Genomic DNA, 14,528 nt, shown 5'->3' with positions numbered 1-14,528 from the left:
ATAGGAGTGGTGGACAATCTGATTCCGGGGGGAGTGTCACACCTGCAGTATGCAGATGACACACTTCTCCTCTTTGAGCCCGACACACACAGGATCGCCTCGGTCAAGGCCATACTGCTGTGCTTTGAACTCATGTCGGGACTTAACATCAACTTTCACAAAAGTGAAGTCGTGTCCATAGGGATGGATGCGGCCGAGAGTCAGCGGGTCGCCAACTTGCTTAACTGCAAACTTGGCCAGTTCCCGTTCACTTACCTTGGTCTCCCGATCGCGGCGAAGAAGTGCTCTATCGCCGATTGGGAACCTCTCTCCTCCAAGGTGGCGGACAGGGTTTGCCCGTGGAGGGGTCGGTTTATGTCTTCAGGGGCTAGACTAATCTTAACCAACTCCAGCCTCTCTTCCCTTCCCATGTTCGCCATGGGTTTGTTCTTGCTGGCGGATGGGGTACACTCGAAGTTGGATACCCCGCGGTCCTGCTTCTTTTGGGAAGGAGCGGGACCTAAACGGAAATACCACATGGTTAAATGGCAGGCCGTTTGTCGTCCTAAAGCTCAGGGGGGCCTAGGGATCATCAACTCCAAACTGATGAACATTGCACTAATGTGCAAGTGGATCTGGAAAATGTCTCAGGGAGAGACTGGCCTCTGGATTGACCTTCTCCGTGCGAAGTATTTCCCGCATGGGAATTTCTTCGACGCGGCCCCTCGAGGGTCACCCTTTTGGAACTCCATCCAATCTCTCAAACCCTTCTTCGCCAGGGGAGCGAAGTTTGGGGTTAACAATGGGCGCTCCACGCGTTTTTGGCTAGATCTTTGGATTGGCCAGCGGCCGTTATGGTCGGAGTTTCGCCAACTCTACTCCATAGCAGTCGAGCCTGACCAACTGGTTGCTTCGGCTCTCAGCTCAGCCCCACCCTGCATTAACTTTAGGCGTGAACTAACTGGGCCGGAGTTGGCGGATTGGGAGCGTCTTCGGTCTTTGATTGCGGATGTCCGCTTGTCGGATTCCGCGGACTCGATCTCTTGGAGGCTTTCGGGCTCTGACAAATTCTCTGTCAATTCCTTATACAGAGAGCTCACTCGCGGCCAGATCCCGTCGGCGGCCTCGGGGCTTTGGAAGGCTAAAATCCCCCTCAAGATCAAGGTTTTTCTCTGGCAACTGTGCCAAGATCGCCTTCCTACCTCTATTAACATTGCTAAACGCAATGGTCCCGCCTCTGGCCCTTGTGCGTTGTGCGGGGTCCCAGAAGATGCTGGCCACGCTTTCTTCCGGTGCTCTTTGGCTCGTTTTGCCTGGAGCGCGGTCCGTGAGGCCGCGGGAGTGGATTGGGACCCATGCTCCCGATCCGAGCTCGTGTCTTCCTTGTCTTTGGTTCAAGGCACGGCTCGTAGGGTCATGTGGACTTGTGCGGCGGCCATGTTATGGGCTATATGGAATATTCGTAACAAGTTTACTATTGAGGGTGTGTTTCCCTCACATCCCGCTGACGTTATCTTCAAATGCATCGTGTTCTTGCAGCAATGGGCTCCGCTGGGAAGATAACAGGACTCTGACCTTCACTGCCAAGCTATTTGTCGTCTGCTCTCTGTCTACTCCGAGTCCCGAGCTTCCTCGTCCGCTCCGTTGGCTGTCGCATAGGGATGGGCAGCCCCCTTTTGGTCCTAGTTTCATCCGAGCCTGCGTGCTCGTTTTGCTTGGCTGCTAGCGCCTTGTATCGCACTTTATACGCTCGTATTGCGGCTGTTTCCTAACTTATTCGCCCCTTGTTTGGCGCCGTGTGCTGGTTTGTGGTTATGTGACTCTGCCTAAGTTGAGGGCTTTATTAATTTAAAGCTGGACGTCCCAGACGTCTATGTTTTAAATAAAACAATAATAACATTTCTCTCCAAACACACGATCACACTTAGAAAGAGAGAGAGGGGGAGAGAGGGATGCATTGCACATGTTCACCCATGCCGAAACAACAACCATATTTACTACATCACCACGCGCAAATCAGGCACAAACACGACGTACAGCGTAGTAAACTACCGAGACCCTGATTGATTTTCTAGTTTATTAGTTCTACTAAGCGGGACACACCGAGGAACAACATAGAACTTGTTACGGACGGATGATCTAGTCGTCTCGTTAAGAAGAACGACTGACGAAACATGGATGCACCGACCAACAGAACAGATAGTATAAGCTCACGGCACGGATGATCTAGCATCAGAGGTCTCGGCGCTGGCCGGCAGGGCGGGGCCAGCAGGCGGTCTAGCAGGGCCTCTTGCAGAAGCACTTGCGCGCGAAGTGCGGCGTGTGGCACTCGCTGTCTGGGAAGTTCTCCGTATGGCAGACGGCGGTGCAGTTGCTGCTGCTGAGGCACGCGCCCTTGAAGTTGTGGCTCTGCGACAGGCAGTCCCGCGCCTCCGCCACCTTGGTCGTCGTCGCCCCCATCTCTGTATGCACATCAACGAGACCATGGTAAGCGTCATCCAGGAAATAGATCACACGGCTCGCTTAGAAGAGTGAGGTTCGGCGTGAGCGACGTACCTGTGGCGACGAGGAGGAAGAGCAGGAGGAGGGCGGACGCGGTCATGCGACGAGAGAGCGCCACCGATCTGCTGATCTTGCTCACCTAAGACGTACTGGACTGAGGAGCTACCCTGCTGCTGCTGCTACGCGTTCGGGGGGCTGTGTTAGCTAGTAGCGAAGCGAATGGAGTGGAGAGACTGGACACGAGTGAGAAGAGTGGGGTTTATATAGGCAGACGACAGATAAGTGTGGGTGTTTAAGTCGTGGGGGTTAACAAAGCGTACTGCCGATAATCCCACATCCACAGAAAACATCAATCTGTAGAACCTCGCGTGATGCCTTCTGGATTCAATTGCTGCCCACCCGCACCCCAGGTCCACTAAATTCATTCCATCCCCAAACTGATGGAGTTGGGGACCTAGTGGTCATTTCACTGGCTGGAAATAATAACTTTGAGGTGGTTTCGTACCCTACAATAATTTCTTTGTTTGTTCTTCGCTATTAGTGACTTCGGAGTGACTTTTTTATTGCACGTTGAGGAATTGTTATATGATCTAATTATGTTATTATTGTTGAGAGAATTTGCACTAGTAAAAGTATGAACCCTAGGCCTTGTTTCGAAGCATTGCAATATCATTTATGCTCACTTTTATTACTAGTTACCTTGCTGTTTTTATATTTTCAGATTACAAGAACCTATATCTACCATCCATATTGTACTTGTATCACTATCTCTTCGCCGAACTAGTGCACCTATATAATTTACCATTGTATTGGGTGTGTTGGGGACACAAAAGACTCTTTGTTATTTGGTTGCAGGGTTGTTTGAGAGAGACCATCTTCATCGTACGCCTCCCATGGATTGATAAAACTTAGGTCATCCACTTGAGGGAAATTTGCTACTGCCCTACAAACCTTTGCACTTGGAGGCCTAACTACATCTACAAGAAGAAGGTTGTGTAGTAGACATCAAACTCTTTTCTAGCGTTGTTGTCGGGGAGGTGAGTGCTTGAAGGTATATCGTTAGATCTTTCAATTGAATCTTTTAGTTTCTTGTTTTATCACTAGTTTAGTATATAAGCGAAAACTACAAAAAAAGTGGAATTGAGGGTGACTCATATGCTTCATCTTTTTAATATATTTCGTGAAAATGATGGAAATGAAAATTGTGCTCAAGTGTTAGAAGAAGAAGTCTATAAAATGTTTGGCACTAAATATTTGAATGATGAGCATGATTGCAATGTTGTTAGTATGAATTCTTTGAATATACATGATGCTAATGATATGGAAAGCTACAAGCTTGGGGATGCTATGTTTGATGAATATGATATTTTTAGTCCCTCATGTTTTGATGAGAAAATTTATTATGATGAAAGCATGCCTCCTATTTATGATGATTATATTGATGAAAGTGAGTTTGGAAGAGTGTCAATTTTTGGAAGTAATGATCCCACTATTTTGGAGGGTGTTGAATTTTATTGTGATAATTATGAAAGTTGATTTGGAGAGGTCATGACTTTATTTAGTGATGATTCCACTATTTCAGAAGAGGTTCCAATTGATTATGATAACAAAGTTGCTATCTATGATGATTATTGTGATGACATGTATGCTATAAACAATAATGATTACCATGAAACTTGTCATCTTGATTTTAATTTTCAGTTGGATTATGCCTCACATGATAGTTATTTTGTTGAGGTTGCTCCCATTACTATTCATGAGAAGAATTTTCTTATGTGGAGAGTAATAAAAATTCTATGCTTATGCATCATGAAAAGAGTGTTTTTTGTGATATTTATATTGTTTAATTCATTCATGATGCTACTAAAAATTATTACGAGGGAAGAAGATATGCTTGTAGGAATTGCAATAATATCAAGTTTCTTCTCTATGTGTTGAAAATCTTGAAGTTATGCTTGTTTTGCTTTCCTATGCTAGTTGATTCTTGTTCCCATAAGTTGTTTGCTCACAAAATCCCTATGCATAGAAACTGGGTTAGGCTTAAATTTGTTAGTTATATTCTTCATGATGCTCTCTTTATGTTTCAATTCTTATCTTTTATGTGAGCATCGTTGAAATCATCATGCCTAGCTAAAAAGGCATTAAAGAAAAGTGCTTGTTGGGTACTGTTTTTGTGTGTGTCCACATGATTAAGATACTGTAGTAATCATGTTTTATAGCTTTTTTTTCAATAAAGTGCCAAGTAAAGCCTTTAGGATAGCTTGTGGTGATAGTTGTGTTGATCCTGCTGAAAATCAGAAACTTTTGCTTTCAGGAAATAATTTCCAGAATTTTATTGAGACGTGATTTTGACCTGATTCTTTTTGCTATGGGTTGGTGCACAAACTTCTAAGGTGGAACTAAATTTCAGAATTGTTAGAGTTACAGAAGTATTCGAGAGTTATAGATTACTACAGCCTGTTCCGTTTTTGACAGATTCTGTTTTCTATATGTTGTTTTCTTATTTTGATGAATCTATGAGTAGTATCGGAGGGTATGAATCATAGAGAAGTTGTAATACAGTAGATATTACACAAATGTGAATTTAGAATGAGTTCACCACAGTACCTAAGTAGTGATTTATTTTTTTATACTAACGGAGCTTACGAGTTTTCTGTTGAGTTTTGTGTTGTGAAGTTTTCAAGTTTTGGGTAAAGTTTCGATGGACTATGGAATAAGGAGTGGCAAGAGCCTAAGCTTGGGGATGCCCAAGGCACCCCAAGGCAATATTAAAGGACAACCAAGAGCCTAAGCTTGGGGATGCCCCGGATGGCATCCCTTCTTTCGTCTTCGTGCATCGGTAACCTTACTTGGAGCTATATTTTTATTCACCACATGATATGTGTTTTGCTTTGAGCATCATTTTCTTTTATTTTGTCTTGCTTGCTGTTTGAATAATATCCCAAGATCTGAAATTCTTAAATGTTAGAGAGTCTTCACATAGTCACATAATTATTCAACTACTCATTGATCTTCACTTATATCTTTTTGGAGTAGTTTGTCATTTGCTTTAGTGCTTCACTTATATCTTTCTAGAGCACGATGGTAGTTTTATTTTGAAGAAATTGATGAACTCTCATGCTTCACTTATATTATTTTGAGAGTCTTTTAGAACAAAATGGTAATTTGCTTTCGTTATAAATTAGTCCTAATATGATAGGCATCCCAGGGGGATATAATAAAAACTTTCATATAATGTGCATTGAATACTATGAGAAGTTTGATTCATTATGATTGTTTTGAGATATGAAGGTGGTGATATTAGAGTCATGCTAGTGGATTAGTTGTGAATTTGAGAGATACTTGTGTTAAAGTTTGTGATTCCCGTAGCATGCACGTATGGTGAACAGTTATGTGATGAAGTCGGAACATGATTTATTTATCGATTGTCATCCTTTGTGTGGAGGTCGGGATCGCGCGATGGTTAACTCCTACCAACCCTTCCCCTAGGAGCATGTGCGTAGTACTTCCTTTCGATGACTAATAGATTTTTGCAATAATTATGTGAGTTCTTTATGAATAATGTTGAGTTCATGGATTATACGCACTCTCACTCTTCCACCATTGCTAGCCTCTCTAGTATCGCGCAACTTTCGCCGGTACCATAAACCCACCATTTACCTTCCTCAAAACAGCCACCATACCTACCTATTATGGCATTTCCATAGCCATTCCGAGATATATTGTCATGCAACTTTCCACCATTCTATTTATTATGACACGCTCCATCATTGTCATATTGCTTTGCATGATCATGTAGTTGACATCGTAATTTTGACAAGCCACCATCGTATTTTGTATATAATTACACTCTGTCAAACACCTAAAAAACAACCAATAAAGGAAAAAAAAGAAAAATGCATAGAAACAGAAAATAGAAATAATAAAGCAAAAATGAGTATATTATAGTGAGATTTCTGCAAAAGAAGTGTTTTCTAAAAAGTAATAGATTAGTGACATTGGTATTACCCTTACAAAAGAAAAGAAATGCAAACTAAAAAAAATCAAAAAATGAAATGAAAAATAAAAGAAAATTAAAAATAAATAATGTTTATCTATGTAAAAATGAATTCATGGCATTGGTATTACCCTCACAGAAAAATAAAACAAAATCAAATAATGATGTTTTCTAAGAAAGAATGAAGCCCTTTTAAGAAGAAAGAAAATGAAAACAAAAAAATCTTTAAAAACTTGCACACAGTTTGCACTGAAATTGCACTTTTTGAAATATGCAAACAATAAGCATATAATAGTGCATTTTTTAAATTCTATTGTAATATACACATAGTGTAACTAAAATAATTTATTTTACTTTAAGAAGAAAGAAAAATTTTTGCACACAACTATGCACCAAAATTGCACTTTATCGTGATATGCGAAAATAATTATATAATCATGAAATTTTGGCACATATTATATAGTATTTGTTTATATATAATTACACTCAACAAAAAACCACAAAAAACAACCAATAATGGAAAGAAAAAGGAAAAATAAAAATGCATAGAAACATAAAATAGTATAAAAAAGCAAAAATACCGACAAAAGAAAGAATTAAATTTCTTAAGGAAGAATAAATTAGTTTCATTGATATTACCATTTATACTTTTAAAAAAATAGCCAATAATAAGCGCTGGCAAAATTTGCACGAAATATAAATAAAAATTACACTTTTTAAAAATATGCAAGAGTAAGCACATAAAACTGGAACTTTTGCAAAAAACAAATCTAAGAACAAATGAATAGTGGAAGTGGTATTAACCTTAAAGTGGGATGAAAATGAAGTAAAGACTATTTTTTTTCAAAATAACGATTTTCCTAAAAAAGAATGAATTAGTGGCGTTAGTATTTCCTTTAAGAAGAGAGAAAATAAAAAAAACTTGCGCACAACTTTGCACCGAAATCTCACTCTATCATAATATGAAAATAATAATCATATAATCCTGAAATTTTGGCACATATTATATAGTATTTGTATGTAGATAATTACACTCATCCATAAATGCACAAAAACAAAAAATAACCAATAAAGAAAAAAGGGAAAAAGAAAAACGCGACTCGGAAAAGCAAAAATGATCCCAAGAAGCAATTCGACTGACCCAAAATTGGGGTCAATCAATTCCCCACAGCCTAACTCACCACCAAAATGACACAGAAAAAAAACACATCTTAAAGCAGAATCGGATGGCCACAAAATTGATTGACCCAAAAAGAAATTTCCAGCTGACTGATATATAGCTAAATTGATATGATTCAGCCCATCAGCTACGGTTACCAGAAGTAACCAAATGATCTTGGATTTAGCTACAAATCTGACCTAGGATTTTCAGTACATGGTGATTTTTTTTAAATAATACGCTGAACTCTTTTAAAATATACGTTGATGTATTTTTAAATATGAATTTTTTTCATATTTTAATGTACTGGAATATTTTTAAAGTACAATATATACATTTTAATACATACATGGTTAACATTTTTAATACACATTGGAATTGCTTTAAATACATGAGAGCATGTTCAGATATGCATTTTTTTCATAAATAGATGATGCACTTGTTTCTAATAGATGATGAACAAAAAATTAGGACCAGGAATAAAGAGAAAAAAGAAAGGAAAGATAAAAAAATAACAAATAAACAAGAACAAATTCTAAAAAGGAGAAAAAATAACGAATAAACAAGAAAAACATTAAAATGGACGACAAGCCGATTCCCAAATAAAACTGCATGAAAAGAACCAATGCGAAAAGGCTTTAAGCAAATACCATCCCCTCCCTCGGTTACTGGGCTGACCCAAATCAGGAGCTCTCCGAGAGAGCACTTGCTATAGCTCACCGCAAGTGAGATATAGCTTTTGTGATACTTTCGCGAGTGAGGAGGGTACGGGAGTTATTGGGTCGGCCAGTACTGTGTTATAGGCTCTATTTGTAGCACAAGGCACCAAAAAAGGAGGAGCTCCCTGTCGTTCTACAATGTGCGCTAAACAAAAATTATGGGTCATGAGACAATCTAAAAGTATACCACTAAAAAAAGGTACATAAAATTAGGCAGATTCGACATATGGGGCAGATGAAACTGATGAGGGCCCATAAGGTTTGTCCCAGTTGTGAGCAGATCGCACTGCCTGCCTTGTGGTGTGTGTTATCCCGTGTGCAACACAAAGTGTTTAGAGAGGTGCTAGTAAAAATGAACCGAATTACCGGTACTTACTTGTCTAGCATAAATGCTTATTTAGTCACCTAAAAAGAGTATCTGTGTTTAGGAAAAAATGTTTTTTTAAGCAACTTTCGAAACATCTTACATTGTCTATGCTTACAGTGTGTGATTGAATGGATTTATATCCATCCTCCTGTTGCTCCCGGACCCGCGCCAAGTCACTGGCACATCCTTATTACTAGGAGTATCCGAATCGCTTTACCAAAGTGTATGTGTATCTATATGGTTAGACTCTAGAGGCTTCTGAAGAATTGTTCTTCCAAGGAAATGGTGGTCTATGCATATTTCTCTCGACGTTTGTATTTAATATTTTTTTTTATAAAAAGTAGAATTTTTTTTTCACATAAGACAGTTTTTTGACTAAAAGAAATTTTGTACTCATGTTAATACTCTATTTGTTATTTCCTTTCGCAAAAAGGAAAACTTTGTTTCCTTTTTAGAAGGTAATGCTCAACTTATAGTTGTTCATGTATACAAATGAAATGCTTATGCAGCTTCGGAAAACGTCTTGGCGCATAAAAATGCAGTAGTCACAACAATAACATTTCTCTCCGAACACACGATCACACTTACAAAGAGAGAGAGGGGGAGAGAGGGATGCACTGCACATGTTCACCCATGCCGAAACAACGACCATATTTAGTACATCACCACGCGCAAATCAGGCACAAACACGACGTACAGCGTAGTAAACTACCGAGACCCTGATTGATTTTCTAGTTTATTAGTTCTACTAAGCGGGACACACCGAGGAACAACATAGAACTTGTTACGGACGGATGATCTAGTAGTCTCGTTAAGAAGAACGACTGACGAAACATGGATGCACCGACCAACAGAACAGACAGTATAAGCTCACGGCACGGATGATCTAGCATCAGAGGTCTCGGCGCTGGCCGGCAGGGCGGGGCCAGCAGGCGGTCTAGCAGGGCCTCTTGCAGAAGCACTTGCGCGCGAAGTGCGGCGTGTGGCACTCGCCGTCTGGGAAGTTCTCCGTGTGGCAGACGGCGGCGCAGTTGCTGCTGCTGAGGCACGCGCCCTTGAAGTTGTGGCTCTGCGACAGGCAGTCCCGCGCCTCCGCCACCTTGGTCATCGTCGCCCCCATCTCTGCATGCACATCAACGAGACCATGGTAAGCGTCATCCAGGAAATAGATCACACGGCTCGCTTAGAAGAGTGAGGTTCGGCGTGAGCGACGTACCTGTGGCGACGAGGAGGAAGAGCAGGAGGAGGGCGGACGCGGTCATGCGACGAGAGAGCGCCACCGATCTGCTGATCTTGCTCACCTGAGACGTACTGGACTGAGGAGCTACCCTCCTGCTGCTGCTACGCGTTCGGGGGGCTGTGTTAGCTAGTAGCAAAGCGAATGGAGTGGAGAGACTGGACACGAGTGAGAAGAGTGGGGTTTATATAGGCAGACGACAGATAAGTGTGGGTGTTTAAGTCGTGGGGGTTAACAAAGCGTGCTGCCGATAATCCCACATCCACAGAAAACATCAATCTGTAGAACCTCGCGTGATGCCTTCTGGATTCAATTGCTGCCCACCCGCACCCCAGGTCCACTAAATTCATTCCATGCCCAAACTGATGGAGTTGGGGACCTGGTGGTCATTCACTACCGGAATAACCTTATATGCCTACGACCATATCTATGCCGACGGCCTGGCGAATACTGTCGGCATAGAAAAGCCGTCGGCATAGCTTCATCTATGCCTACGGCAGCCGTAGACATAGCAAGGCCGTCGGCATACATCGATCTATGCCTATGGCAGCCGTAGGCATAGTTAGGTCATCGGCATAGAGGTGGCCCTGGTGGCTCGGGGACAGACGGCGGGCTAACGCCGTCAAATCTATGCCGACGGCCCTGACGGCGGCTGTCGGCATAAATATCATCTGGTTTTTTTCTTAGGAGCTGCCACGTGGCAGAGCTATGCCGACGGCAAAGCCGTAGGCATAGTTATCCATCTATGCCTACGGCAAGGCCGTAGGCATAGTCCCGCCACGTGGCGCCTCCTGGTAGCCCCGAGAACTATGCCTACGGCATGGCCGTAGGCATAGATATCATCTGTTTTTTATTTTAAATTATTTTTATTTTTTAAAAATTAAAATTTGAATAATTTAAATCTAACTTATCTAAACTTAAACATACATAAATTATACATCGACTTGGGGTAAAATTTTCCATAGATTATGAATATCCAGTTTGCTTTTATTTTTGAGTATGTTAGAAATGTGACCTCGTGTATTTTTGCATATATGTCCTTATACTTTGTTAAAAGCATAAGTAATTGATACTTGGATCGATTTTGACAAATTTTATATGGTTTTTTTTATCAGAATCTTAAAAGGATTATGTTGCTATACTATGTTTCAAATTTGAACTAACTTAAATCATGTTTGCTTCAAATTTACAGAAAACACCATTTTGTTTTGATTTTTTTGTATATTTTGAGAAAAAAATCCTTTGGGGGTAGCAATGCCACCAGAGCATCGCGCCGGGTCCTCATACATGTCTTAAGGTGTGGTGGCACGTATAAAGAGGCAATACGCGGCTCCGGTGTGAGGTCCTCCCCCTCACGGACGGCAATGAAATCGAAGTAATCCCTCTGCGGTTTTGGCGTTGCATGAAATAGTTCTGAACACTCGGAGTGTGACCAATTCATGAAATTTTTACACAATGCAGACACATGTGATATAATAGGTGTGGCAATTTCTTATATTTTTTAAAGATGCAAGAGTATGTGAACCCCCCCCCCACTATGGATTGTTCTTCGCGTGTCTACGAGTGTGGCCAGGGGCCTTCGGGGGCTAGCCATGCCACCAAATCTTGCGTTGGCTCCTCTTACATGTCTGGAAGTGTGCTGTCAGGTGCAAACACCCGTCATGCGGCTCCGTAGTGTGGCCCCCTTCACGGAAGGCGCTGCCGCTAGCACTTGGACGGGGGAAACAGTCGCGCCGGGTCGACACGAGGGGGATCCGATGGTGGGTTGGGCCCAGACCTTGTTCTGAAATGTTCCTATGGGCTGACCTATCTGAAGGAAATATGCCCTAGAGGCAATAATAAAGTTATTATTTATTTCCTTATATCATGATAAATGTTTATTATTCATGCTAGAATTGTATTAGCCAGAAACATAATACATGTGTGAATACATAGACAAACAGAGTGCCACTAGTATGCCTCTCCTTGACTAGCTCATTGATCAAAGATGGTTATGTTTCCTAGCCATTGACATGAGTTGTCATTTGATTAACGGGATCACATCATTAGGAGAATGATGTGATTGACACGACCCATTCCGTTAGCTTAGCACACGATCATTTAGTATGTTGCTATTGCTTTCTTCATGACTTATACATGTTCGTATGACTATGAGATTATGCAACTCCTGTTTATCGGTTAAACACTTGGTGTGTTACCAAACGTCACAACGTAACTGGGTGATCATAAAGGTGCTCTACAGGTGTCTCCGAAGGTACTTGTTGGGTTGGCGTATTTCGAGATTAGGATTTGTCACTCCGATTGTCGGAGAGGTATCTCTGGGCCCTCTCGGTAATGCACATCACTTAAAGCCTTGCAAGCATTGCAACTAATGAGATAGTGCAGGATGGTGTTTATATGTTTTGATGTACCGAAGGTTGTTCGGAGTCCCGGATGTGATCACGGACATGACGAGGAGTCTCGAAATGGTCGAGACATGAAGATATATTGGAAGCCTATGTTTGGATATCGGAAGTGGTCTGGGTGAAAATATGATTTTATCGGAGTACCGGACGGGTTACCGGAACCCCCGGGAGCTTAATAGGCCTTAATGAGCCTAGGTGGAAGAGAGGAGAGGAGGCAAGGGCTGGCCGTGCGCCCCTCCCCCCTAGTCTGAATAAGACAAGGAGAGGGGGGCGGCGTCCCCCCCCCCCCTTCCTTCCTTCTCCTCCACTCCTTCCCCCTCCCAAGTCCTAATCGAACTAGGAAAGGGGGGAGTCCTACTCCCGGTGGGAGTAGGACTCCTCCAGCGCGCCTCCTCCTATGCCGTCGTGCTGACGAAACTCTCCCTCAACACTCGGCTGGATCGGAGTTCGGGGGACGTCATCGGGCTGAACGTGTGCTGAACTCGGAGGTTCCGTACGTTCTGTACTTGATCGGTCGGATCGTGAAGACGTACGACTTCATCAACCGCGTTGTGCTAACGCTTCCGCTTTCGGTCTACGAGGGTACGTGACAACACTCTCCCCTCTCGTTGCTATGCATCACAATGATCTTGCGTGTGCGTAGGATTTTTTTTGAAATTACTACGTTCCCCAACACTATCACAATCAGGTGGAAAAGTCCATTGGTCAAAGGCAGTCCGGTGTAAGTCAAAGGCCTAAATCTCCGGGTCAACGGGGCTAGGGTAAGGCCGGTCGGGGGCCTTCGGGGGTAGCAATGCCACCAAAACTTGCATTGTGTCTTAACATATATATACAAGTGTGATGGAGGGTTGAATAGCCAACAGAGCAACAGGCAGCACACTTCCTTCACAAAACCGAACACGTTTTTTCTCGATAACCAGATACTACCTTGGAGATGGTGTAGTTTACAAGCGGCCTCCTGCCAGGCTTCTATGAAATATGCTCAAACTTTTACAAGGGCCATATGACTACACCGTGCCAGGTCCCGAGGATTTCTGGCATCACATGATTTCCCATGGATTTTAACGGCTAGATCCGGCATGCTGCCGAGGTACATTCACCCTATGGTGGTGGGCCTGCCCCTCCTTTGGTTGCACTAGTCCTACACATACCGCAAAGACATCATATGTGATTTAACAAAACACTTCGGGACATCATCTCAGGTGGTCGCCGTGCAGATCTACAATTTCCCGCGTTGAAACCCTACGGATGCAGTAAATGTCTCAAATATTGCAGGAGGGCCCGAAAAATGCCATGTACTGGCACGTGTCATGCAATGGCCCCCTTTGAGAGAACGAGAAGTTTCGAGGTCAACGGAGCAACAGGCAACGCACTTCCTTCACAAATCGGACACGTTCTCTCTCGATAGCCAGACACTACCTCGGAGATAGTGCAGTTTACATGCAACCTCCGGGCAAGCTTCTACGAAACGCGCTAAAACTTTCACCGCACCCTACAAGGGCCATATGATGACACCATGCCAGGTCCCGAGGATTTCCGGCATCGTATGATTTTTGGTCGATTTTAACCGCTGGATCCGGCATGCCGTCGAGGTACATTCGCCCCCTGATGGTGGCGCCTACCCCTCCTTTGGTGTCGTCGTTCGATGCTGAGGGATGTTGCACGTGTCTTCGTCGACGGTGACAGGGAAAGCCGAAGAGATGTTTCGTGCGACTGTCCTAGGTCCCCGTTCGGACTCATAGTCGTCATACCGGACACACCATTCCCCGATCCATTCCCTCCCCACCTCACCTCACCATCTCCTCCTTGCCGCCCTCCTCTCCCGTCACGGATCGTCGATGGTCGGTCCAAGAGGGTAGAAAAAATAGAAGAAAAACAAAAGGGAGAACACAATTGTATGAGCTTGGTTTCTATTGGTGGAAACGTTTGTGCCACGGATGATGACGTGGCGCATATCCATCCATCCATCTAGCTGTCCACCCCACAACCATCCATCCATCCATCTAGAGAAAAGGAGAAAAAAAGAAAAAGAAAAAAGAGCCCACCCAACCCCTACCTCGCTGTCTCCCCACGAACCTCTCTGTCTCTCACGACTCCTCTCTTCCCCACGAACCCCTCTCCCTCGCCGCCGCCACCACCCACGCCGGCCGGTTCCGGCGAGCT

General features: G+C 43.2%; 2 protein-coding genes across 2 annotated transcripts; both read right to left on the bottom strand.

Moving 5' to 3' along the window:
- Positions 1–2,044: 2,044 nt before the first annotated feature.
- Positions 2,045–2,906, bottom strand: LOC123077032 (defensin-like protein CAL1). The gene is made up of 3 exons (XM_044499217.1): positions 2,802–2,906; positions 2,536–2,620; positions 2,045–2,441 (listed from the first exon to the last, which is right to left on the bottom strand). The coding sequence occupies exons 1-3, from the start codon at positions 2,904–2,906 to the stop codon at positions 2,257–2,259; spliced, it is 375 nt and encodes a 124-aa protein (XP_044355152.1). The 3' UTR covers positions 2,045–2,256.
- Positions 2,907–9,336: 6,430 nt separating this feature from the next.
- LOC123086548 (defensin Tm-AMP-D1.2-like) lies at positions 9,337–11,554 on the bottom strand. The gene is made up of 3 exons (XM_044508310.1): positions 11,524–11,554; positions 9,940–9,978; positions 9,337–9,845 (listed from the first exon to the last, which is right to left on the bottom strand). The coding sequence occupies exons 1-3, from the start codon at positions 11,552–11,554 to the stop codon at positions 9,661–9,663; spliced, it is 255 nt and encodes an 84-aa protein (XP_044364245.1). The 3' UTR covers positions 9,337–9,660.
- Between the last annotated feature and the right edge of the window lie 2,974 nt (positions 11,555–14,528).

Source organism: Triticum aestivum, chromosome 1B (genome assembly GCF_018294505.1).
Source record: "Triticum aestivum cultivar Chinese Spring chromosome 1B, IWGSC CS RefSeq v2.1, whole genome shotgun sequence".
Taxonomy (NCBI): Eukaryota; Viridiplantae; Streptophyta; class Magnoliopsida; order Poales; family Poaceae; genus Triticum; species Triticum aestivum.
This window is presented reverse-complemented; position numbering and strand designations above follow the sequence as displayed.